Source organism: Lepus europaeus, chromosome 14 (genome assembly GCF_033115175.1).
Source record: "Lepus europaeus isolate LE1 chromosome 14, mLepTim1.pri, whole genome shotgun sequence".
NCBI classification, from domain to species: Eukaryota; Metazoa; Chordata; class Mammalia; order Lagomorpha; family Leporidae; genus Lepus; species Lepus europaeus.
In genome coordinates, this window is record NC_084840.1 from 82908542 (window position 1) to 82929789 (window position 21248).

General features: G+C 41.6%; 1 protein-coding gene across 4 annotated transcripts in view; it reads right to left on the reverse strand.

The window, feature by feature from the left end:
• The window catches only part of LARP4B (La ribonucleoprotein 4B), a 131359-nt gene that overhangs the window by 63718 nt on the left and 46393 nt on the right, over positions 1–21248 (reverse strand). For all 4 annotated transcript variants that reach the window (XM_062211079.1, XM_062211078.1, XM_062211080.1 and 1 more), the window contains exons 4-5: positions 5195–5342; positions 4808–4948 (exon numbers count right to left, since the gene is read on the reverse strand). In XM_062211079.1, coding sequence (XP_062067063.1) covers positions 4808–4948; positions 5195–5342 — 289 coding nt within the window. The remainder of the gene's footprint in view (positions 1–4807; positions 4949–5194; positions 5343–21248) is intronic.

Here is a 21248-nt window from a genome sequence, read left to right on the forward strand (position 1 = left end):
TTGTTACACAAAAAGAACACACACAATTAAATTCCACTTATATAAGTTTTGAGAAAATACAAACTGTAGTGACAGAAGGCAAATCAATGACTACCCACAAAAAGGAGAACATACAAAGAAAGGCACAGGAAGCTTTTTCTGGTGATGGATATTTTCATTATCATGATTGTGGTAATGGTTTTGCGTATGTATGAGTGCACATAACTTATCAAACTGGATAGACAAAGCAATGCAGAATGGGTAGGTGTTTGGTGCAGTAGTTAAGATGCACCCATCCCCTATTATAGTGCCTGGGTTAAGTCCTGGCTAGTTCCCTATTCCAGCTTCCTACTAATGTGCACCTTGGGAGGCAGGAGGTGATGGCTCAAGGAGTTGGGTTCCTGCCACCAATGAGGGAGATCTGGATTAAGTTTCCAGCTTCAGCCTAATTCAGTCCTGACAGCTGTGGGCATTGGAGGAGTGAACCAGCAGACAAAACATCTGCCTCGCAAATAAATTTATTTTGAAAAAAGCTGTAAGGAATCAGAAGGGTGAGCAAATTAATTCTATAACATAGTAGATATTTAACTCCCCCTAAGAAAAATAAACCTTATACAAAAGATGGGATATTCCTTAAAACCATGTTTACTATATTGTATGTTAATCATGCCTTATTAATGCTCCACACCAAAAAGGGGGAAAAAAAAAGAGGAGGAGGAGAAGGTATGAAATTGTTGTCCAGCAGTATAACTTCACTAGGTAGTATTATATAGGGCAGAGAGGAGGGCCTGCTGGAGATTTGTGATTATAAATGTAAATCGAGACCATTCTACATTGCTGTATGTTTTTCAGTAGCCACGTTTATTTATCTGCAGAGGTACAGGCACCGAGTAAGACAGAGAATTAAATTTACTGAAGTTTAAGGCATCTGCTAAGCAACTGTGACAGAAGTTGGAGTTGGAAGCAATGGAGTAAGTGAAGTGATGGTTTGAGAATCAGAAGCAGAGCAGAGACTGAGTATGCATAGGGTGGGGAGTCAGACAATTAAAGAGACCAATGGCACCAATCAGCAAGTGGTAGCAGTATTATAGTGAAGAAAGACAAATCCTTAACTCTAAACAGTGCTTATTACATATCTTTGATACATAACACATTTCTATCTGGCACATAACATTTGGTAGGGAGGTGTGCAGTAACAAGAAAAAGATGGGAGGTATTTTTTCTCATCCATTTTACTATCACAAACTCAAGTGTGTCGTAGGAAGAAGACTCACCAAGTGACAAAAACAATAATAACCTGGCATCCTCTGCTTAATTCCAGCCAAGTTAGGGGACTTATTTCTTCCATTTAAATCTCCCCTATCCAACTGCTGATAATGAAAGCAAGCATAGCCTACCCCTTAGGTCTGCTGGAGTCCTAAAAATGAACTGCATGTAAAAATATCACATGTCAATGAAAAACATAAAGTAAAAAAAAGGTAAAATAAAATAAAATAAAAAACCGGACAGGTCTTTCAGATGTAGCCAGAGTCAACATTGGAAACGAGCAGTTTTCTGTTACCTACAAGCATTTCTACACTGGCCCACAAGCTGGCTCCCCACCTCCCAAAAGAACTTAATCTGGTTTTGCTCTTTGTCTTCTGCAAATAGCTTTAAATACCTCTTTCACAAGGAATAAATTTTCTTTAAACTTTCTAGACATATTTTACCATGTTAAGATTTCACTTTTGATCATGCTGTCTATCCTCTATCTTTTGGATGTCTGATCAGTATCGAATTTGAATCATTTTGATTTAGTCTGAAATTTAAATAGTTTACTTGAATCTCTTTTACTTTCTGCCATTAGCATTTTCACCTCTTTGATATATAATGACCCTGTCTTTTTTCTTATTTAGAAATCTGCTTTAAATGATAAGCATTCCTTCATTTTTTTCTTGCCATCGCAAAGCCCAATGAACTTCAATGAGTCAAAAAGAAAATGAATCAAATTAGATTACTGGATGCTGGTACTACCTTATTTAGATTTAGAAAACTCCTAGGGGAGCCGGCACTGTGGCAATAGAGGGTAAAGCCACCACCTACAGTACCAGCATTTGATATGGACGCCAGTTCAAGTCTTGGCTGTTCCACTTCTGACCCAGTTCTCTGCTAAGGCCTGGGAAAGCTGTAGAAGATGGGCTCCTGTACCCATGTGGGAGACCTGGAGGAAGCTCCTGGCTCCTGGCTTTGGATCAGCCTAGCTCTGGCCATTGCGGCCATTTGGAGAGTGAACCAACAGATGGAAGACCTCCCTCCCCCCCCCTCCCCCCCTTCTCCTCTCTCTGTGCGGCCATTTGGAGAGTGAACCAACAGATGGAAGACACCCCTCTCTTCTGCCTCTCTTTATCTCTGCCTTTCAAATACATAAATAAATCTTTAAAAAGAAAAGAAAGGAAAACTCCTAGGGGGCAGGCGCTGTGGAATAGCAGGTAAAGTGGCTACCTGTAGTGCCAGAATCCCATATGGTTGCCGTTTCAAGTCCTGGCTGCTCCACTTTTTTTCTTCCAACTTTTATTTAATAAATATAGATTTCCAAAGTACAACTTTTGGATTATAGTGATTCCCCCCCCCCATAACCTCCCTCCTACCTGCAACCATCCCATCTCCCACCCCCTCTCTCATCCCATTCTTCATCAAGATTCATTTTCAATTATCTTTATATACAGAAGATCAACTTAGTACATACTAAGTAAAGATTTCAACAGTTTGCACCCACACAGATACACAAAGTATAAAGTACTATTTGAGTAGTAGTTTTACCGTTAATTCACATAGTACAACACATTAAGAACAGAGATCCAGCTCTCTGCTATGGCCTGGGAAAGCAGTAGAAGATGGCCCAAGTCCTTGGGCCCCTTAACCCACTTGGGAAACCTGGAAGAAGCTCCTGGCTCCTGGCTGGGGACGGGTGCAGCTCTGGCCATTGCAGCCATCTGGGGAGTGAACCAGTGGATGGAAGACCTCTTTCTCCCTCTCTCTCTGCTTCTCTGTAACTCTGCCTTTCAAATAAATAAATAAATCTTAAAACAAAACAAAACAAAACAAAACTCCTAGAGACCTGTGGGGGGTTAGGGTGCCACCTGCAATGCCAGCATTACATATGAGCACCAGTTCACATCCCAGCTGCTTCACTTCCAATCCAGCTTCCTGCTAATAATAAGAAGGCTGAGCCTATCTATTTACATATACCTTTGGGATGAATGAGATTCAAAGGTTAAAAAAAAAAGCGGATGCATTCAGAATTCTATTTAATTTACCCATAGATTCTTTTTTTTTAAAGATTTATTTATTTATTTGAAAGCCAGAGACACAGAGAGAGGAGAGGCAGGGAGAGAGAGAGGTCTTCTATCCGCTGGTTCACTCCCCAGATGGCCGCAATGGCCAGAGCTGAGCTGATCTGAAGCCAGGAGCCAGGAGCTTCTTCCCCATCTCCCATGCGAGTGCAGGGGTCCAAGGACTTGGGCCATCTTCCATTGCTATCCCAGGCCATAGCAGAGAGCTGGATTGGAACTGGAGCAGCCGGGTCCTGAACCGGCGCCCATAAGGGATGCCGGTGCTTCAGGCCAGGGCATTAACCCACTGCGCCACAGTGCCTGCCCCTACCCTTAGATTCCTAAGTTCCTTCTAAGGACAAGGCTCTCCAGAAGCTGACACATGATAGTCACAGTTCTTGCCTTCATGAAGATCTCAGTGTTGCTAGAAAAGCAGCAGAAGATGGCCCAAGTGTTTGGGTCTGTGGAACCCATGTGGGAGACCCAAATGAAGCTGCTGGCTTTGGCCTGGCCAAGATCTGGCTGTTGCAGCCATTTGGGGAGTGAACTAGCAGGCGAAAGAGCTCTCTAACTCTGCCTTCAAATAAATGAAATCTTAAAACAAACAATTAAACAAAAGCTTCTTATGTAGAAGGGTAATCCACTTTAAGCAAATTCAAGATGGCTAATTTACATTTATTCATTGTTTTTTTCCTTTAATAAATAACATGCATGATTTACTTGATCAAAGAGTTATTTATAGCAGTAAGTTCCATTAAAGTTTATTTAAAAAAAACTGATCTGTACTGTGAAAACAGCTATATATTTTCCCACTTCAGTGACAATTTCTTCTTTTGCACTATTTTGGCTATTATAAGCCAACAAAGTCTCTATGAATGACTATGCCTCAAACCACAAAGGTCTGGCATTCATCCCGCTCCTGCCAACTGTGTTCCCTTGTCACTGTGAAGGTCAGATACTTCCCCATCTTTCCAAATGTCCATGGCAAGTTGGGTAAGATGAGGGAAAAGGACTTGGTTTAGAACAACTGAGGTCACTACATGATGTCATTCTTCTACATTCCTGCAAAATTTACCTTTCCCAGATATCTTTTTTCCCATATGTCATTCCACCACCACCAACAATAAAGCCAAATGCTCATGGTTTCTCAGACTCTCAACTACCCTTATTTACCACTACGTTTCCTCTTTATAGCCTTCTCTCCAGCCAAACTGTCTCTCAATTACAGTATTAATGTTTCTTCTCTCTACTGAGTCACTGCACTTCACCCTACAAATTCTGCTTCTCTTAATTAAACATGATTCATTTGTAGGAGCTACTCGAACTTTACAGTCTCCTTGATGCCTTTACCAACCATCTCTCTATGCCCATAACAGTGAGTTTTAAGTAGAATTAAAAGGAGGCAATGAAAGGCATGTTGTTTAGGGGAAGATTTAACAGGCTTTAAAAAAAAAAAAAAAAAAGAGTATAAAAGCCCATACTCTCTATATGAAAATGAATCCATAAAATAGCTTTACCTGTTTCACTATTTTCAGGTAGAGATTCATATTCTGCATGATCCAGAGCCAAAGCATTCATGTCTGTCTGGTTTGACTCCTGTAAATCTGGTAACGCTGCATTCTCATGACTTTTGTCACCATCACCATTGACATCCAATCCTATAATTAAGAATTTTATCCCAAAAGGCAGGTTAGAAGGATAACTTTCCCTTAAAACAAAGCTTACACTTGTAGTTACTCAAATTCTGTTAACTAGAATGTAAGGGATCTCTAGGCTCTAAGCACTGTCACAAAACACCACACAAATGTAGAATAACAACTTCCTAAAGACAGATAAAAATGAAAACAAAAGAGAAAGACTGGAGAGCAAAGCCTGGTCTCATCGTGACCAGGCTCACAACTCACCCTGCGGGCTGCAGTCTGCACCATGGCCGGCTGTCTCCTCCCATGCAGCACTCACGCCGACAGCTGCACTATTTGCTTCCAAATGTAACATATGAGTCCCCCATACTTTCGCATTGGGATTTAGCTCTGAAACCTTAGTTGTTGGTACCTGGGAAACAATTTTGTACATGAATTTGTAAGCAAATCTCAACCAAGTGTAATTCTTGTGATTAATGTGGTCAAAATGCATCCATTTAAAAGAAAATGTAGAATAAAAAGGCTGAGCCTATTTACACATACCTTGTGATGAAATCAGGTTCAAAGATTAATAAAAAGCTGATGCATTCAGAATTTTATGTAATTCATCGTTAGATTCTTAAGCTCCTCCCAAGTACAAGGCTCCTCTAAAAGCTGACAAATGATTGTCAGTCCCTGCCTTCAAGATCTAAGAGGGGTGGGGGGAGGCAGCACCATGGTGCAGTAGGTTAATCCTCGGCCTGTGGTGCCAGCATCCCACATGGGTGACATTTCTAGTTCTAGCTGCTCCTCTTTCAATCCAGCTCTCTGCTACGGTCTGGCAAAGCAGTAGAAGATGGCCTGGGTGCTTGGGCCCCTGTACCCACATGGGAGACCAGGAAGAAGCCCCTGGCTCCTGGCTTCGGATTGGCACAGCTCTGGCTATGGGGCCATTTGGGGAATGAACCAACGGAAGGAAGACCTTTCTGTCTCTCCCTCTGTCTGTAACTCTACCTCTCAAATAGAATAAATAACATCTTTAAAAACAATACTATAGGCTGGGTGGTTTAAGCATCAGAAATTTATTAAGAAGAAAATCTCAGGGTGTCAAACTGTATAACTGGGGGGCTGGAACTGTGGTACAGTGGGTAAAAGCCACTGCCTGCAGTGCCAGCATCTCATATGGGTACTGGTTTGAGACCCAGCAGTTGCTCCACTTCTGATCTAGCTCTCTGCTATGGCCTGGGAAAGCAGAAGATGGCCCAAGTCCTTGGGTCCATGCACCCACATGGGAGACCTGGAAGAAGCTCCTGTCTCCTAGTTTCAGATCGGCCCAGTTTTGGCCTCTGCAGCCATTTGGGGAGTGAACCAGCAGATAGAAGACCTCTCTCTTATCTCTCTCTCTGCCTCTCTGTAACTGTAACTCTTTCGAATAAATAAATAAATCTTTAAAAGAAACATTGTATGATTAATAAATACTGGTGATTTCTTAGACTACCTAGTACAAACCATAATTCACAAATTTACTAATTTGAACACAATATAGATGGATAAAAATTTAATTATAAAGACTCAAACACTCATATAAGCATAAGGTACAGAAAAATATTCTTCCTATGAATAAAGTAAGAAGACAAAATATATCACATTTATATGAGAAATGGCTATTCTCATTTCTGAAAAAACTTAAATATTACCTTTAGAGTTTTTTAAAATGAAAAATCCCAGCTCCACTGAAGCAGCTGTGTAACGTGGAACTAATAACCTAACCTCTAAAAACCCAACCTAGGAGCCAGTGTTTTGGTACAGCAGGTTAGGCCAGAGCCTGTACTACCAGCACCCTATGTGGGCACTCGTTTGAATACAGAACTGTTCCACTTCCATCCAGCTCTGCTAATGTGCATGGAAAAACACCAGAAGATGGCTCAAGTGCTTGGGCCCCTGCCACCCATGTGAGAGACCTGAAAGAAGCTCCTGGTTCTTGGGCTTTGGCTTGGTCCAGCCTAGCCGTTGCAGCCATTTGGGGAAGTAAAACAGTTGCAACTAATTATGCCTTTCAAATAAATTTTAAAATGTTTTAAAAATTTATTTATTTGAAGTCCAGAGTTACAGAGAGAAAAGAAGAGACAGAGAAGATCTTCCATCTGCTGGTTTACTCCCCAAATGGCTGCAACAGCCCAAGCTAGGCCAGACTGAAGGCTAGGAGCTTCTTCCAGGTTTCCCACATGGGTGCAGGGACCCAAGGACTTGGGCCATCTTCTGCTGCTTTCCCAGAAGCATTAGCAGGGAGCTGAATTGGAACTGAAGCTGTCAAGACTCAAACTGGCTGGTGCTTCAGGCAGCAGCTTTAGCTGATATGCCACAGTACCAGTCTCATAAATTTTTTTTAAGGGGACCACACTGGGGCAAACCAGGTTGACACCACCTGTAATGCTGGAATCCCATATGGGCACCAGCTTGAGTCCCAATTGCTCGCTCCACTTCTGATTCAGCTCCCTGCTAATGGCCTGGAAATGCAGAAGATGGCCCAAGTGTTTGGGCCCCAGCCGCCCACATAGGAGACCTGGATGAAACTCTGGGCTCCTGACTTCAGCCTAGCCCAACCCTGGCTATTGTGACCATTTGGAGAGTCAATCAGTGGATGAAAGACCTCTCTCTCTCGGTCACTCCTTCTCTCTCTCTGTAACTCTGCCTTTCAAATAAATAAATAAATCTTTAAAAAATAAAAATAAAAAACACCTCACCTAAAAAAGGAGTTTCTAGAATATTCCAATAGGGCTGCTGAAACAGTGTGCCTAAAGCACTCAGCATGGTGTGTGACATATCAGGCACACATGAAATCATGAACTCATCAGCAATTATAATAAACAGCATGCCGCAAATTAGATTACAGCAACCCGCCCTTCAAAATCCTCCAATTGTTGTCAGCTCATTCTCAGTACACAAGGGCCAAACATGCTCAGGTGCTCACCTCTTGTTTAGCCTTGTGCACTTCCAACTTCCAATCATACTAACATCCTTGCTGTACTTTTGTTCTTCCTGAGGAGTTTGTCCAGAGTACCCTTCCCAGACATTCAGGAGGGTCACCCCTGACTTCCTCTGAGGATTGTTGGTTTTTCCTGATGCATCTTTTTTTTTTTTTTTTTTTTTTTTTTTTTTGACAGGCAGAGTGGACAGTGAGAGAGAGAGACAGAAAGGTCTTCCTTTGCCATTGGTTCACCCTCCAATGGCTGCTGCGGCCGGTGCACGGTGCTGATCCGAAGGCAGGAGCCAGGTGCTTCTCCTGGTCTCCCATGCGGGTACAGGGGCCCAAGCACTTGGGCCATCCTCCACTGCACTCCTGGGCCACAGCAGAGAGCTGGACTGGAAGAGGAGCAACCAGGACAGAATCCGGCGCCCCAACTGGGACTAGAACCCGATGTGCCAGCGCCACAGGCAGAGGATTAGCCTATTGAGCTGCGGCGCTGGCCCCTGATGCATCTTAAAAAATCCACAACTTGGTAGCCGGCATCTTGGCACAGCAGGTTAAACCACTGCCTGCAGCACTGGCATCCTATACAGGCACAGGTTCAAATCCTAGCTGCTCCACTTCCAATCCAGCTCCCTGCCAATGAGCCAAGGAAAGCAGCAGCAGATGGCCCAAGTACTGGGCCCCTGACATCCTCATGGGAGAACTGGATGGAGTTCCAGGCTCCTGGTTTTGCTTGGCCCAGTCCCAGCAGTTGAGGACATTTTGGATGTGAAACATTAGATAGAAGATCAATCTCTCTTTCCCTCTGTAACCCTTTCAAATATATATATAAAATCCACAACAGCTCCCCCCCCCCCACCACCACAGATAATTCCTACTCCCTTGATTTTTCTGATAGCAGCCTGATTTTCTTCTATTTAAAAACCTTGGCTGGCGCTGTGGCTCACTAGGCTAATCCTCCGCTTGTGGCGCCGGCACCCGGGGTTCTAGTCCCGGTTAGGGTGCCAGATTCTGTCCCGGTTGCTCCTCTTCCAGTCCAGCTCTCTGCTGTGGCCTGGGAGTGCAGTGGAGGATGGCCCAAGTGCTTGGGCCCTGCACCCGCATGGGAGACCAGGAGGAAGCTCCTGGCTCCTGGCTTCGAATCGGCTGCAGCAGCCACTTGGGGGGTGAACCAACGGAAAGAAGACCTTTCTCTCTGTCTCTCTCTCTCACTGTCTAACTCTGCCTGTCAAAAAAAAAAAAAAAAAAAAACAAAACAACAAAACTTGAATGGCTCCCCAGGGTCTAAAGTCAAATAAATGTCTTGATGGCAGTTGCTTCCCAAATACTAACTCTATTTTTGTCGCCATAACCCTTCAACAAACTGAGACAGCGTATTTGCTTTTTCAACTGTACCACCAGCCTTCATACAACACAGCAAGTCAGAGATACCTTAGGAAAGGAAAAGGGTCCTAGTTCAAGACAACCCTTGGGCTTGTGCTTTGAGCTTGCAGCAGTCTCAAATATGATACCCTAAGGTACAGCATAGAGCAGTACAAGATTCTGTGTTCCAAAACCCATGAAAAAGGTGAGGAAGTACCATAATGAGCCATCAAGAAAACTACATCTAGATTAATGATTAACAGTTCCAAAAAGAAAAAAATCCACATTGGTTCAGATGATGAGGGTAGTAGTATAAATGAAGATGACAGAATGTGGCTGATGTGGTTAAAAACACAGTGTATATAAGGAGATCTTCAAAATTTTCATGGAAATGCACATTATCTTTTAATTCCATTTTTTGTACTAGAGTACTCTGTTCATGCTTTGTAAGTGACTCTTGTTTCCTGCTCTTCTATTCACTGAGCAATAAACAAATGTTCCCACAAAAAAGGAACTTAAACGAGTATCTATCTGGAATTTGTTGTTGTTCTAGTTAAGTATTGCTGACAGGGCAAATAGGATCCCATTCTCCTTCAAGACTATTTTACATTGAAACACCCAGTCTTCAGTTTTCCTTCTTACATTAATTTAAAATTCCAGCTAACTTTGGTCTCTGCTCCTGCAGAGTTAGTTTCTCTCTTCCCTCTTACACCCACCCACCTAATAAGCACCTCCTAAATGCTCACTACCATGCTTGCACCAGGCATGGTGTTAAGCAATCAGGACATAATGGAGAACAGAACAGAGATGCAGGGTCTAGTCTGTATTTCATACACATCACACACTACCTTCATCAGCATTTAATCTTTTTGACTGGCTGTTTCTTCCTCTTTAAATTTATCTCTCTTTCCTACTGGTATACTGGGATAAAGCTCCTTTCTGATTATGCTCAGTATCTTAACAACACACCTTCAAGTTTTCCTTCCACCATTTTATCCCATCCACTTAACTGACTTCTCTTAATGTACAGACTAAACCTTCCTTACATTCTAATCAAAGTTCTCCTTTCCATTTTTAGTATCTTTTGCAGCTGATGATCTTATTCCAGCAATATGTATTTTATAGTTTATTAAAACAGATTATACATCATCCTGGAAGCAGCTATAAGCAGCACTCTGAGGCTGCTAGGGCATGGCACGCTTGGACTCCCACAGCACTCATGGCTGTGTGTCTGTTTTCCACACATTCTTGGATCACAGCCACGGTGAAGAGTTAGCTCACAGTGTATTGCTAATACCTTGCATAGTCCTAAGCTTAGAAGGAAGGTACTAGAGAAAAATGCTGAATTAATCAATATTTAATAAAGCTATAACACAGTTATATTTTCCATTATTGACAAATTGTGTATGTTTTATGCCACAAATGAAAAGGACCCTATCCTTAAACAGTTACCACCTCTTAAGCAGTAAATTAATCCAAATCAAAACTAGGGGGAGGGCCATGGGAGGGAGGGAGGTTGGGGGGGAAGCCACAACAATACAAAAGTTGCACTTTGTAAATTCACATTTATGAAATAAAAAAACTAAATCAAAATTAGGAATCTAGCACAATTTTAAGCAGTTAACCAGTGCCTAATTAATACTATAATGGATGAGCCATAACAAAGGATGAAAGTTTAAGACTTAATGACATGGGGCTGGCATTGTAGCACAGAGGGTTTAGCTGCAGCCTGTGACCCTGACATCCTGTATCAGCACCAAGTTAAGTCTAGGCTGTTCCACTTCCAATCTAACTCACTGTTAATGTGCCTGGAAAAGCAGTGGAAGATGGCCCAAGTGTCTGGGCTTCCATCACCCATGAGGGAAACCCAGATAGTGTTTGTGGCTCCTGGCTTCAGCCTGGCCCGCCCCAGATGTTGTGACCATCTGGGGAGTGAACCAGCGAATGGAAGATCTCTCTGTCTCTCCCTCTCTCTGTAACTCTTTCAAATAAATATAGCTTAAAAAAAAAAAAAAGAATGACATGACAACTAACATTTGACTAATAGACTATGTATGGGCATATTCCACGTCCTTACATTTAGTGAATCAGAACAAATCTAGAAGGCAGTTATTACTGACCCAGTATCACCAACAAGAAAACCAAGGCAAGAAAATGTTAAGTAACTTGCCCATAAAAATCACAGTAAATAGAAAACTATTTTCTAAAGCCAGCAAAAATAAAAAACATTCACCAAGAGTTCACCGACTTCACATAATTCACAATAAGAAATAATTTGTGGGGTCGGCGCTATGGCATAGAGGTTAAAGCTGCCACCTTCAGTGCTGGCATCCATATGGGCACAGGTTCAAGTCCCAGCTGCTCCACTTCTGATCCAGCTCTCTGCTTATGGCCTGGGAAAGCAGTGGAAGATGGCCCAAGTTCTTGGGTCCCTGCACCCATGTGGGAAGACCCAGAGGAAGCACCGGATTTGGATCGGCACAGCTCCAGCCCATTGCAGCCAACTGGGGAGTGAACTAGTTGATGGAAGACCTGTCTCTGCCTCTCCTTCTCTCTGTAATTCTTTCAAATAAATAAATAAATTTTTTAAAAAAGAAATAATTTGTATTAAACAAGGAATAAGTCTACTATCATTTCTTTAAAATATGGGTATTCTCTTGCAGTCATATGAACTTCAAATAATTATCAGGACCTGTAGTTTCACCTGCTTGGCTATATAAGTGGTGATTTTCCTCTGACAATTTATAGTTAAGTTACGGTTATTAAAACGAGAAGCAAAAAAGTGGACCTCAACAGCCACTTGCTGATGCAATTTTATAAAAACAAGTAACATTACTTCTCTTTGAAAAGTGGAACATCACCTAGTTCTGATGCTCTAAAGAAACTCTTCTACTTACCCCCCAAATATGCTGCTTTTTCAAAAAATAACATCAATTTATAAATTTGTATTTTATGGACATTAAGACAGAATGCTCTGACAAGTTCTTCAATGGAATTAGAATAACTAATATCAGGAGACAGGTAGGTGGAAAATATAAAATAGGTGAGATAATAAGAGAACTATTCCAGGCCAGTGCCATGGCTCACTTGGCTAATCCTCCGCCTGCAGCGCCAGCACCCCAGGTTCTAGTCCCTGTTAGGGCGCCGGATTCTGTCCCGGTTACTCCTCTTCCAGGCCAGTTCTCTGCTGTGGCCCGGGAAGGCAGTGGAGGATGGCCCAAGTGCTTGGGAGACCAGGAGAAAGCACCTGGGTCCTGGCTTCGGATCGGCGCAGTGCGCCAGCTGTAGCGGCCATTTGGGGGGTAAACCAATGGAAGGAAGACCTTTTTCTCTGTCTCTCTCTCTCTCTCTCACTGTCTAACTCTGCCTGTCAAAAAAAAAAATAAATAAGTAAGAGAAATATTCCAAGTAAGCATGTGTCACTCCTGGATTTGCACTAGGAAAGTTTACTATTTCAGAGTCTCTAAAGTATCTATCTCTGGTTCTTTATTTGTAAAATGGAGTTAACAGTGCTTTATAAGATGTAGTATTAAAAAAGATGTCTGTAGCAGCACTCTGAAAATTGGAATTTGAAGAGCAAGGAACCATCATTAAACATGGTAATGCCACAAAAGAGAATAGTGTTGGGCATTTCTCATACTAAAAAAACTAATCTAAAATAGCAAGCATGTATCTCACTTAAAGTAATAGCAATCATTTGCACTTTGTATGGATGTACCAAGCAGTGACATTATACTAAAGGCCCAATGTTCTAGTGGTTAGCCTCTATAACTATTTTTTTTTTTTTCTGACAGGCAGAGTGGACAGTGAGAGAGAGAGAGAGAGAGAGAGACAGAGAGAAAGGTCTTCCTTTTGCCATTGGTTCACCCTCCAATGGCCACCGCGGCCGGCACTGCGCTGATCCGAAGGCAGGAGCCAGGTGCTTATCCTGGTCTCCCGTGGGGTGCAGGGCCCAAGCACTTGGGCCATCCTCCACTGCACTCCTGGGACACAGCAGAGAGCTGGACTGGAAGAGGGGCAACCGGGACAGAACCCGGCGCCCCGACCGGGACTAGAACCTGGTGTGCCGGTGCCGCAAGGCGGAGGATTAGCCTATTGAGCCGCAGCGCCAGCCAGCCTCTATAACTATTTAAGAAGCAAAACTGTGAACCTGAATGTAATTTTTCCCAGTAAAACTCTCAATTGTAGTAGGAATGGAAGGAGAAAGAAAAAAAAATGTTTAGTAGATAATACCTTAAACTATATGATGTGATTTCTACTCATCTAACGGATGTTAACATTTGAGCTACATCACATTATCAATAGCTTTTCTCAACTAATGCCACAAGAATCACCGATTATAAACTTGGTTAAATACATGACATTCCAAGTACTGTTGGCCCACCATGGGCCACATCCATGGATTCAACCACCCACAGATCAAAGATACTCAAGGAAAAGGGTGGGCCTTATGGTACAGTGTGCTAAGTTGCTACCTGGGAAGCCCATATCTCATTCTGGAGTACAGTTTGAGACCTGTCTCCATTTCAGATCTGATTTCCTGCTAATGTATCCAGATGACAGTCCAAATGCTTGGGCCCCTGCCACCCTTGTGGGAGATCTTGGCTTCAGCTTGGCCCAACCCTGGCTGTTTCAGTCATTTGGGGATGGAAGACCACTCTTTTATGACTCTGCCTTTCAACTAGATGAAAATACATAAAACACGAAAGAAAATTTAAGTTTATTTTTAAAAGTATGAGGTGGGAGAACTGCATTTGTACTGGATATGTACAGACAGTTTTTCCTTGTCATTATTCTCTAAAGTGGAGTACAAACTACTCACATAACATTTTCAATGTATTAGGTATTATACCTCATCTAGAGATTATTTAAAATATCTGGGAAGGTGTATGCAAATTATATGGAACCACGATACCATTTTATGTAAAGAACTTCAGCATCTATGGTTTGTATTACTGTTGGGGGTCTGGGAACTAATCCCTGCAGATATTGAGGAATATATGTCATTCCAGTCACATTGCTTCAATATATGTCTATTTTATAAACAAGATGAATAATGTTTATATTTATTTCAAAATGTTTAAAAAGATACTCAAACTGGCTGCCCATAGAATCATCCATAAAACTTCCTCAAACCGGCCGGCGCCGCGGCTCAGTAGGCTAATCCTCCGCCTTGCGGCGCCGGCACACCGGGTTCTAGTCCCGGTCGGGGCACCGATCCTGTCCCAGTTGCCCCTCTTCCAGGCCAGCTCTCTGCTGTGGCCAGGGAGTGCAGTGGAGGATGGCCCAAGTGCTTGGGCCCTGCAGCCCATGGGAGACCAGGAGAAGCACCTGGCTCCTGCCATCGGATCAGCGCAGTGCGCCGGCCGCAACGCGCCTACCGCGGCGGCCATTGGAGGGTGACCCAACGGCAAAAGGGAAGACCTTTCTCTCTGTCTCTCTCTCTCACTGTCCACTCTACCTGTCAAAAATTAAAAAAAAAAACTTCCTCAAACCAGAGAGGCCAACCCCATCTCAGCAATCTGAGAAAGAGCACCATGTTGATTTTTACTGAAAGAACCAAGATTTTAGAGCCCGTAAAAACCAGCAAATTTAACCTGTGTTAGACACATATAAAAGTAACAGAAAGCACAGATTTTTTTTAAAGTTTATATTCTGCAAGTGTGATGTACAGAGTCACACTGGAAGCATACTATACTACCCATGTGACAAGATCCCCTCAAAAGGGCTCCAACTGCACTGAGGCAGGGCACAGATCAGCAGCAACACCCAGAAGCAGATCAGTCTGCACAAAGCTGCATGCAATAATTAATTAGGAGGGCATGCTTTAGTGAGAATATGAGTTTACACAGAAATTTTGGGTTAAATACATCAAACAGGGGATTTACATTCTCCAATTCAGAAATGGTTAAATTGATGCTACAGCATTCACAGTCTTATGCAAGCATTCAAACTACTATCCAGTATTTAGAATGAAACTCCATTTATTTTACAGCAAAAACAATCAAAATATTAACACCAGCATATCACTGCATAATAATTGATACTGATAAACCATACTTACTAACTGCCCACCTCTACTTTGCCATCCCCAAATAACACCATCTTCTGGTGCTGGCAGCTGATAAGGGGTCTGTTGCAGTGAAAATGAAGAAATGTCTAAGTCTTGTGGCTTACGGTGCAGATCCCCACTAAACATCTGGTTATCTTCTAGTGCATCTTTTGTGATGGTATTGGTGCAGAGACAGCCCACTTGATATCCACCATAACCACCTTCCAGTCTTTCAGCAAACACCTGACTTGTTAACCCTCCCATCGGGTAATAAGAGAATTCATTCAACAACTGGCAGTAGAATTCCTCTGGGAAATTCTGCCAATCCACTTTTGAAGGACTTGCAGGTATACTTACGGTATTTTCTGTAAGTGGCAAAACATGGTCACCACTTGGTACTACCATTTCTTTGCTGTCAATTGGGATGACAGGTATTACCTGGCTTGCATCATAAGGGATAGCTGTGTTACTGTCCACTTGGGTGGGGTCAACACGAACTGAACAGGAATACCCATCAGAAGTGTCGCATAGCTCTGTTTTTTCAAAAATCACCTGAGAATTTCCCACACAATGTACATCACCATTTAAAGTAGATTCTTTAACTGCAGAATTGGCATTTTTTTCTTTGAAATGGTACACATGTCCACATGAACCTAAGCAGTCAATAATGTGAGGATCAACATTGTCTTTTTCCAAAGAGAGTCTGTCTTCCTCTTCTTCACATATTAGTTTTGGTTTACTCAACCTTGATGGATTATTACCAAAAGCAAGAGAAACTTCCTCAGTTGATTCAGTGTAAGTATGCCTCATCTTTGTGCTCTCATCACTATCAACAGAGTTCTCTACTACTTCTGACTTCTGCATAACTGAATTTGAACTTTGGCTCAAAGGTGGTAAAACACTGAGATCTTTATATGAGTGTTCATTCACTCTATGAGCTTCATAAACTTTCTCAACTGGATAAGCTTCAAAATCAGGGTTTTTCATTATACTAGAACTAACACAAGTTGGTGCATCCTGACTGGGCATTGCTTTGCATTTTAGTATGCTAGTTTTCCAGTCAAAGGTTGTTTCAGAATCTGACTTGACATCTTCTGTAGTATCTTTACTTATCTCTTTACAACTAGCTTTTTGTGATTCTTTTTCAGCTTTTTCTAATATGTGTTGGACACTCTGCTGGTCACATAACACATTAACTGAATTGTTCACACATATTTCACCCTCAGTTTTGTGACTCAGCCCTGCTTCCCTTTCTTCTTCCTCAGAGGACACAGAGACACCCTGAAGAGATCTGGAGTGATCACAAGACTTGCCATTTGAAGGTATTCCTTGTAAAAGTCTAAGTTTTGGATTTTCCATCTCATGGACTGCCCCCTCTATATCTGGCTCACACTCTACACAAGTTAAATCACAAGTCTGTGTCTCAGCTTTGTCCACCCTGCTACCTACACACATATTTGAATGACACAAAGATTTTAACTCAGAAGCATTTTCACCATGACTCTCAGCCTCCAAAAAGACAATTCTATCCTCATCTTGGTAAGAGTAACTACTTCCAGATTGCAAAGACAGTTCTCTGTGTGCCAGCTGGGAACTTCTGGTTTCCAGGCTGCTATCCCCTAGGTGGGGTGCAGGTTTGGAGCCATCATGAAGTCTGCCTAGGGCTGCCTCCCTGAAATCATTTCCAAAGCTTACTGAAGTGATACATCTTTGGGGACTTAAATTAATTCTGTCTAGACCAACAGAAAGGATACTATCTGATTTGTTAACATTGAGATGGAAATAATCATTATCTTTTAGTAGTTTTATAGAATTATTTTCTCCTTCCTTTTCGCAGTTTAAACTCTGATCAACATTAATTGTTATAACCTCAGGTTCACCATTCTCCTCAACATATGAAGTGTCATTATGTAAATTTATGGGTGAATCACCCATATGACTTCCTAGCCCTGAACTACGGCTCTCTCTCTCTTCAGGGAGGGCACACATGCATTGTAGTGAGAATTCAGGAAGTAGGTCAGTAGTATGTAATGTACTGCTTTCTGTGTAATCTTTAGGGCATTTGGTATCACCTTTTGTCCTGAAAGAATTAGCCTGCACTTTATCAATGTTCACTTCAAGCAGTGGATTATTGTCCATCAGAAATTCAGAATTAGGTGTAATTTTCTCACTAACGACTTCCTTTATTTCAACTAGATCCAGCATGGGCTGGGCTGATAGTTCTTCCTGCTCTGGCTTCAACTCTTCTGCCCCTTGTAAGGCATGCAAGACTGAACATTCTTTCCTGTTGTCTAGAGGCCAATCCACTCCATGAATTCCCTCAGAGGTAACAGCTGAATGGCATTCTTCTCCTGCAGCTGTTCCATACATGGGAGTGCACAGTTCCTCGTCCATGTTCAGGCAGTCAGGATCTACAACACAAATACTGTAAAACTCGCTCTCTCTTGAATTCTTAGATTGTTTGTGATCAGCACAGACATAGTTTTCATTTTTTATCTCCCTTTCAGACATAGCTGAAGAATTATTCTCATTGAAACTACCGATTCGAACATTTACCACTACTTCTTTCTCTATTAAAGAGTCTTTACAAGTGGCCTGGCAGCAGTGCAGATGGTCACCTAGAAAAAGTTCTTCCTGCAGGCTCTGGTCAGAATGCAGCAGCATACCCGAGAGAGGCAGATCATCTTCAGAACAATCCTGTCTTTCATTACTCCCCAACAGCAGGTCACAGACACTCTCAGAATTCTGCTCGATAGCAACAATATCTGAATTTCTGTCACTCTCACCCAAATTTTCATAACTAGTTAGGAACTTATAGGTCGAAGAGGAAACAGAATTCAGTGACTGTTTTGGTCTAGGACCCTGCTCGTGCCCAGACCTCACAAAAACTCTAGTCTGCATATTAAGGTCAGCAGCTGCTCTGCTGGCTCCATTTTCAACATTGTCAATCTCCTCACCTTCAAGGGTATCAAATAATGAAGATAAAGTTTTACTTATCTTGTTCTCCGGTTCCTCCTCCTCCACAGATTTTTGTAACAGGCCAATTTTCTCACTGTCAGTGTCACTACTTAAGTCCTTGCTGAAGCAACAACCCATGTTCGAAAGTTCAAAAACTTAAACTACAGTGCTTGTCCTTTACTGGGCCTCCATCTCACACTAACTTGCTATGCTTTCTGAGGAGAAGCCAACACCCACATGCCAAAAATAACCCCTTGCACAGCAGTCACAAGTTCCTGTCACTCAAATCCAAATCCTAATGACAACAGAGCTCTGCCTGACAGCCATCGTACTACATCTGCTGAAATCCAATCAGCACACAGAACCCACATACAAAGACCCAGGCACAGCAGCAGGGAAAAAAAGCTACAGGCCACTTTTTTCTTAGAGTCATAAAGTCAATTTTTAAGAAATGACAACTTATCCTAGGAAGAGAAAGGAATTTCAGATTTCTGGTTTCTCTACAGTGTTTCAGTATCTTCTAAATTATATTTTGTGGGATGGCAGCATCCAAACAAGTTAATTTGTAAATTTCCCAAAAATAAAATACCAGAAGTGTTTTCCTTAAAATTTATAATTACTTATATCAAATTTTCTAGCTTGTTGTTATTAAGGAATTATTGCTAATTGCGTCAGGGATAAAAATAAGAGTTGTATGGATCGTGAATATTTAACTAGTCTTTGTCAATGACAATACGTTGTCTATGATTTGCTTTCAAACACTGCAGCAAATAATGCAAATGTAAACATACATAAAATGTTTAGCTATTATGTTGTGTGGGGGGAGGAAAAAAAGAGTAGACTAAGTAGCTGTGCAAGCTCATGATGGTTATGCTGGAGTTCATTATATTATTTTACTTCTACAGATGTCAGAAAATTCCAACTAAGTAAATAGGAAAGAACAAACCAAAAGAAAAAAAGAAGATCTGCTCACTAATATCAGAAGTCTCAACAGCAACTGAAGCAGGAATAGAGGGCCCTTCATCTTACTGGTGATAAACAGGAGTCAATTACAACTAACCAGGTTCCTCTTACACTATGTAGTCCATGACTGCTGATTTATATGAAAAGTTTCTTACATTGTCATTTGTAATATTTTACTCTTAGTATAAGCAATTCTTTTTCTTACAATGGTTTTGACAAGCAATTTTTAAAAATCTGTTAACTCCACTGCAAGAGAGATTTTGCTATTCTATAAGTGATGACTTGAGTCATATCAATGATTTTTAGGAAATAAAAATTTTTATGTTGAAAAAAGTTTAGGAATAGATAACAGGATCACTTCTGAATGTACTTAAATCCAACTACAGACAGTACTCAATGATGATGATGATAACAGCAGTAAACACTTTCTATAGCACTAATGTAACACAAAAAGTTAACTACATCAATATTTTCATTTTGTTACATGTTAACCCACACCCTCAGCAACCCTTGCAGTAGAACACCATTAACCTCACTCCTCAGATAGGGGGGAATAAGATCACTGAAAGCCTAAGTAACTAGTTCAGATAACTAAACAAAACTCAGGCAATACAGTGCTACATTAACCACAATGGTAGTGCAACTCCAGGAATACCATGCATAATTAGAATGCTTCTTTCTCCTATTACCTCACCTATTTTATATTCTCTAGCTACCTGTCCCCTTTCTCTGACATTATTCTAGTTCCTATTCAATAACTTGTCAGAGAGACCATTCTGTCTCACATCTATAAAATACAAATTTATGAACTGATACATTATTTTTAAAAACAGAGTATAATGTTTTTCAAAGTAAAAGACTTTCTTTAAAGCATCAGAACTTGGAGACGTTCCCTTCTTCAAAAATAATAAGGTTCATTGTTTATATAAAATTACATCAGAAAGTGGTTATTAAGGTCAATTTGCTTCTGGTTTTAAAAACCATTGCTTTAACCATAAATTGTCAATGGAAAAATAATGCTTATATAGCAAAGTAGAAGAACCTGTAGTTCCTGATAATCATTTGGACAGACACATGAATGAAAAATAAGGCATAAATGATAACATTCCTCTTAAGATCTTGGCTTTGAAGGAGACATTTTCTATTTCAGCAATCCTAGGGACATTACTTAAACCTCTTTTTGCTTTAGTTGGCTTGTTTGTAACAGGAATTATAGATTATACAGCTAAAAGGAATGAATGAGTTAATGTATGTTAAGTGCTAGAACAGAAACCATACATAGTTAAATACCCTCAACCTTTGCTATAGTTACTGTCATTATCACCATATGTAATAAATTCTTTCACTGAGGATACATTTATTGAGCACCTAACCTGCCAGGTAGATGCTGGGATATACAGCAATGAACAGAAAAGAAAAAAGATCCAGTTTGGGTAGAGCTGGCATTCTAGTCCAGGCAGCCAGACTCTAAAATATAATCAATACAGAACAGAGTGGGAAGCTCCTAAGTGCCATAGTGTGAGTGGAATGGGAAGGCCAGAGATGAGAAGGTAGATGCAAACGGGGCTCACTGAGAAGTTGAGACGTGACCTAAGAACTACAGTAGGTAGAAATCCAGCCTAACAGACTTCTTGGAAAGGGGCTTCTCATAAGCAGTCAAGGCACAGAGATCTGTGGTGGGGTCTTCCATGAAGGATCAAAGAACCCACTGGGAGTAGAGTAGAGTGCCAGAGAAAGTCAACAGTCAATTGAGTCAAGAGAGAGGGGCAGGTACCATAAGTGGAGGGCCTGGGGCTCCATAAGACTCAAGCTTTAGAGTCCCTGTTGACTCTGGAGTTCTAGGACAGGCGAGGGGCAAGTGCCATACATAGAGAAGGTCTGGAGACCCATCAGAACTCAGATATTGAAGTCCTTGCTGCCTCTGATGATTAAGCACAGAATGGCAGATTTTGACTTAACCTTCTTAAACGGAACATCTGCCCATTAACACAGTGGAGCAAAGGATAGTCAAGGGGCAACCATGAGGAGGTAAC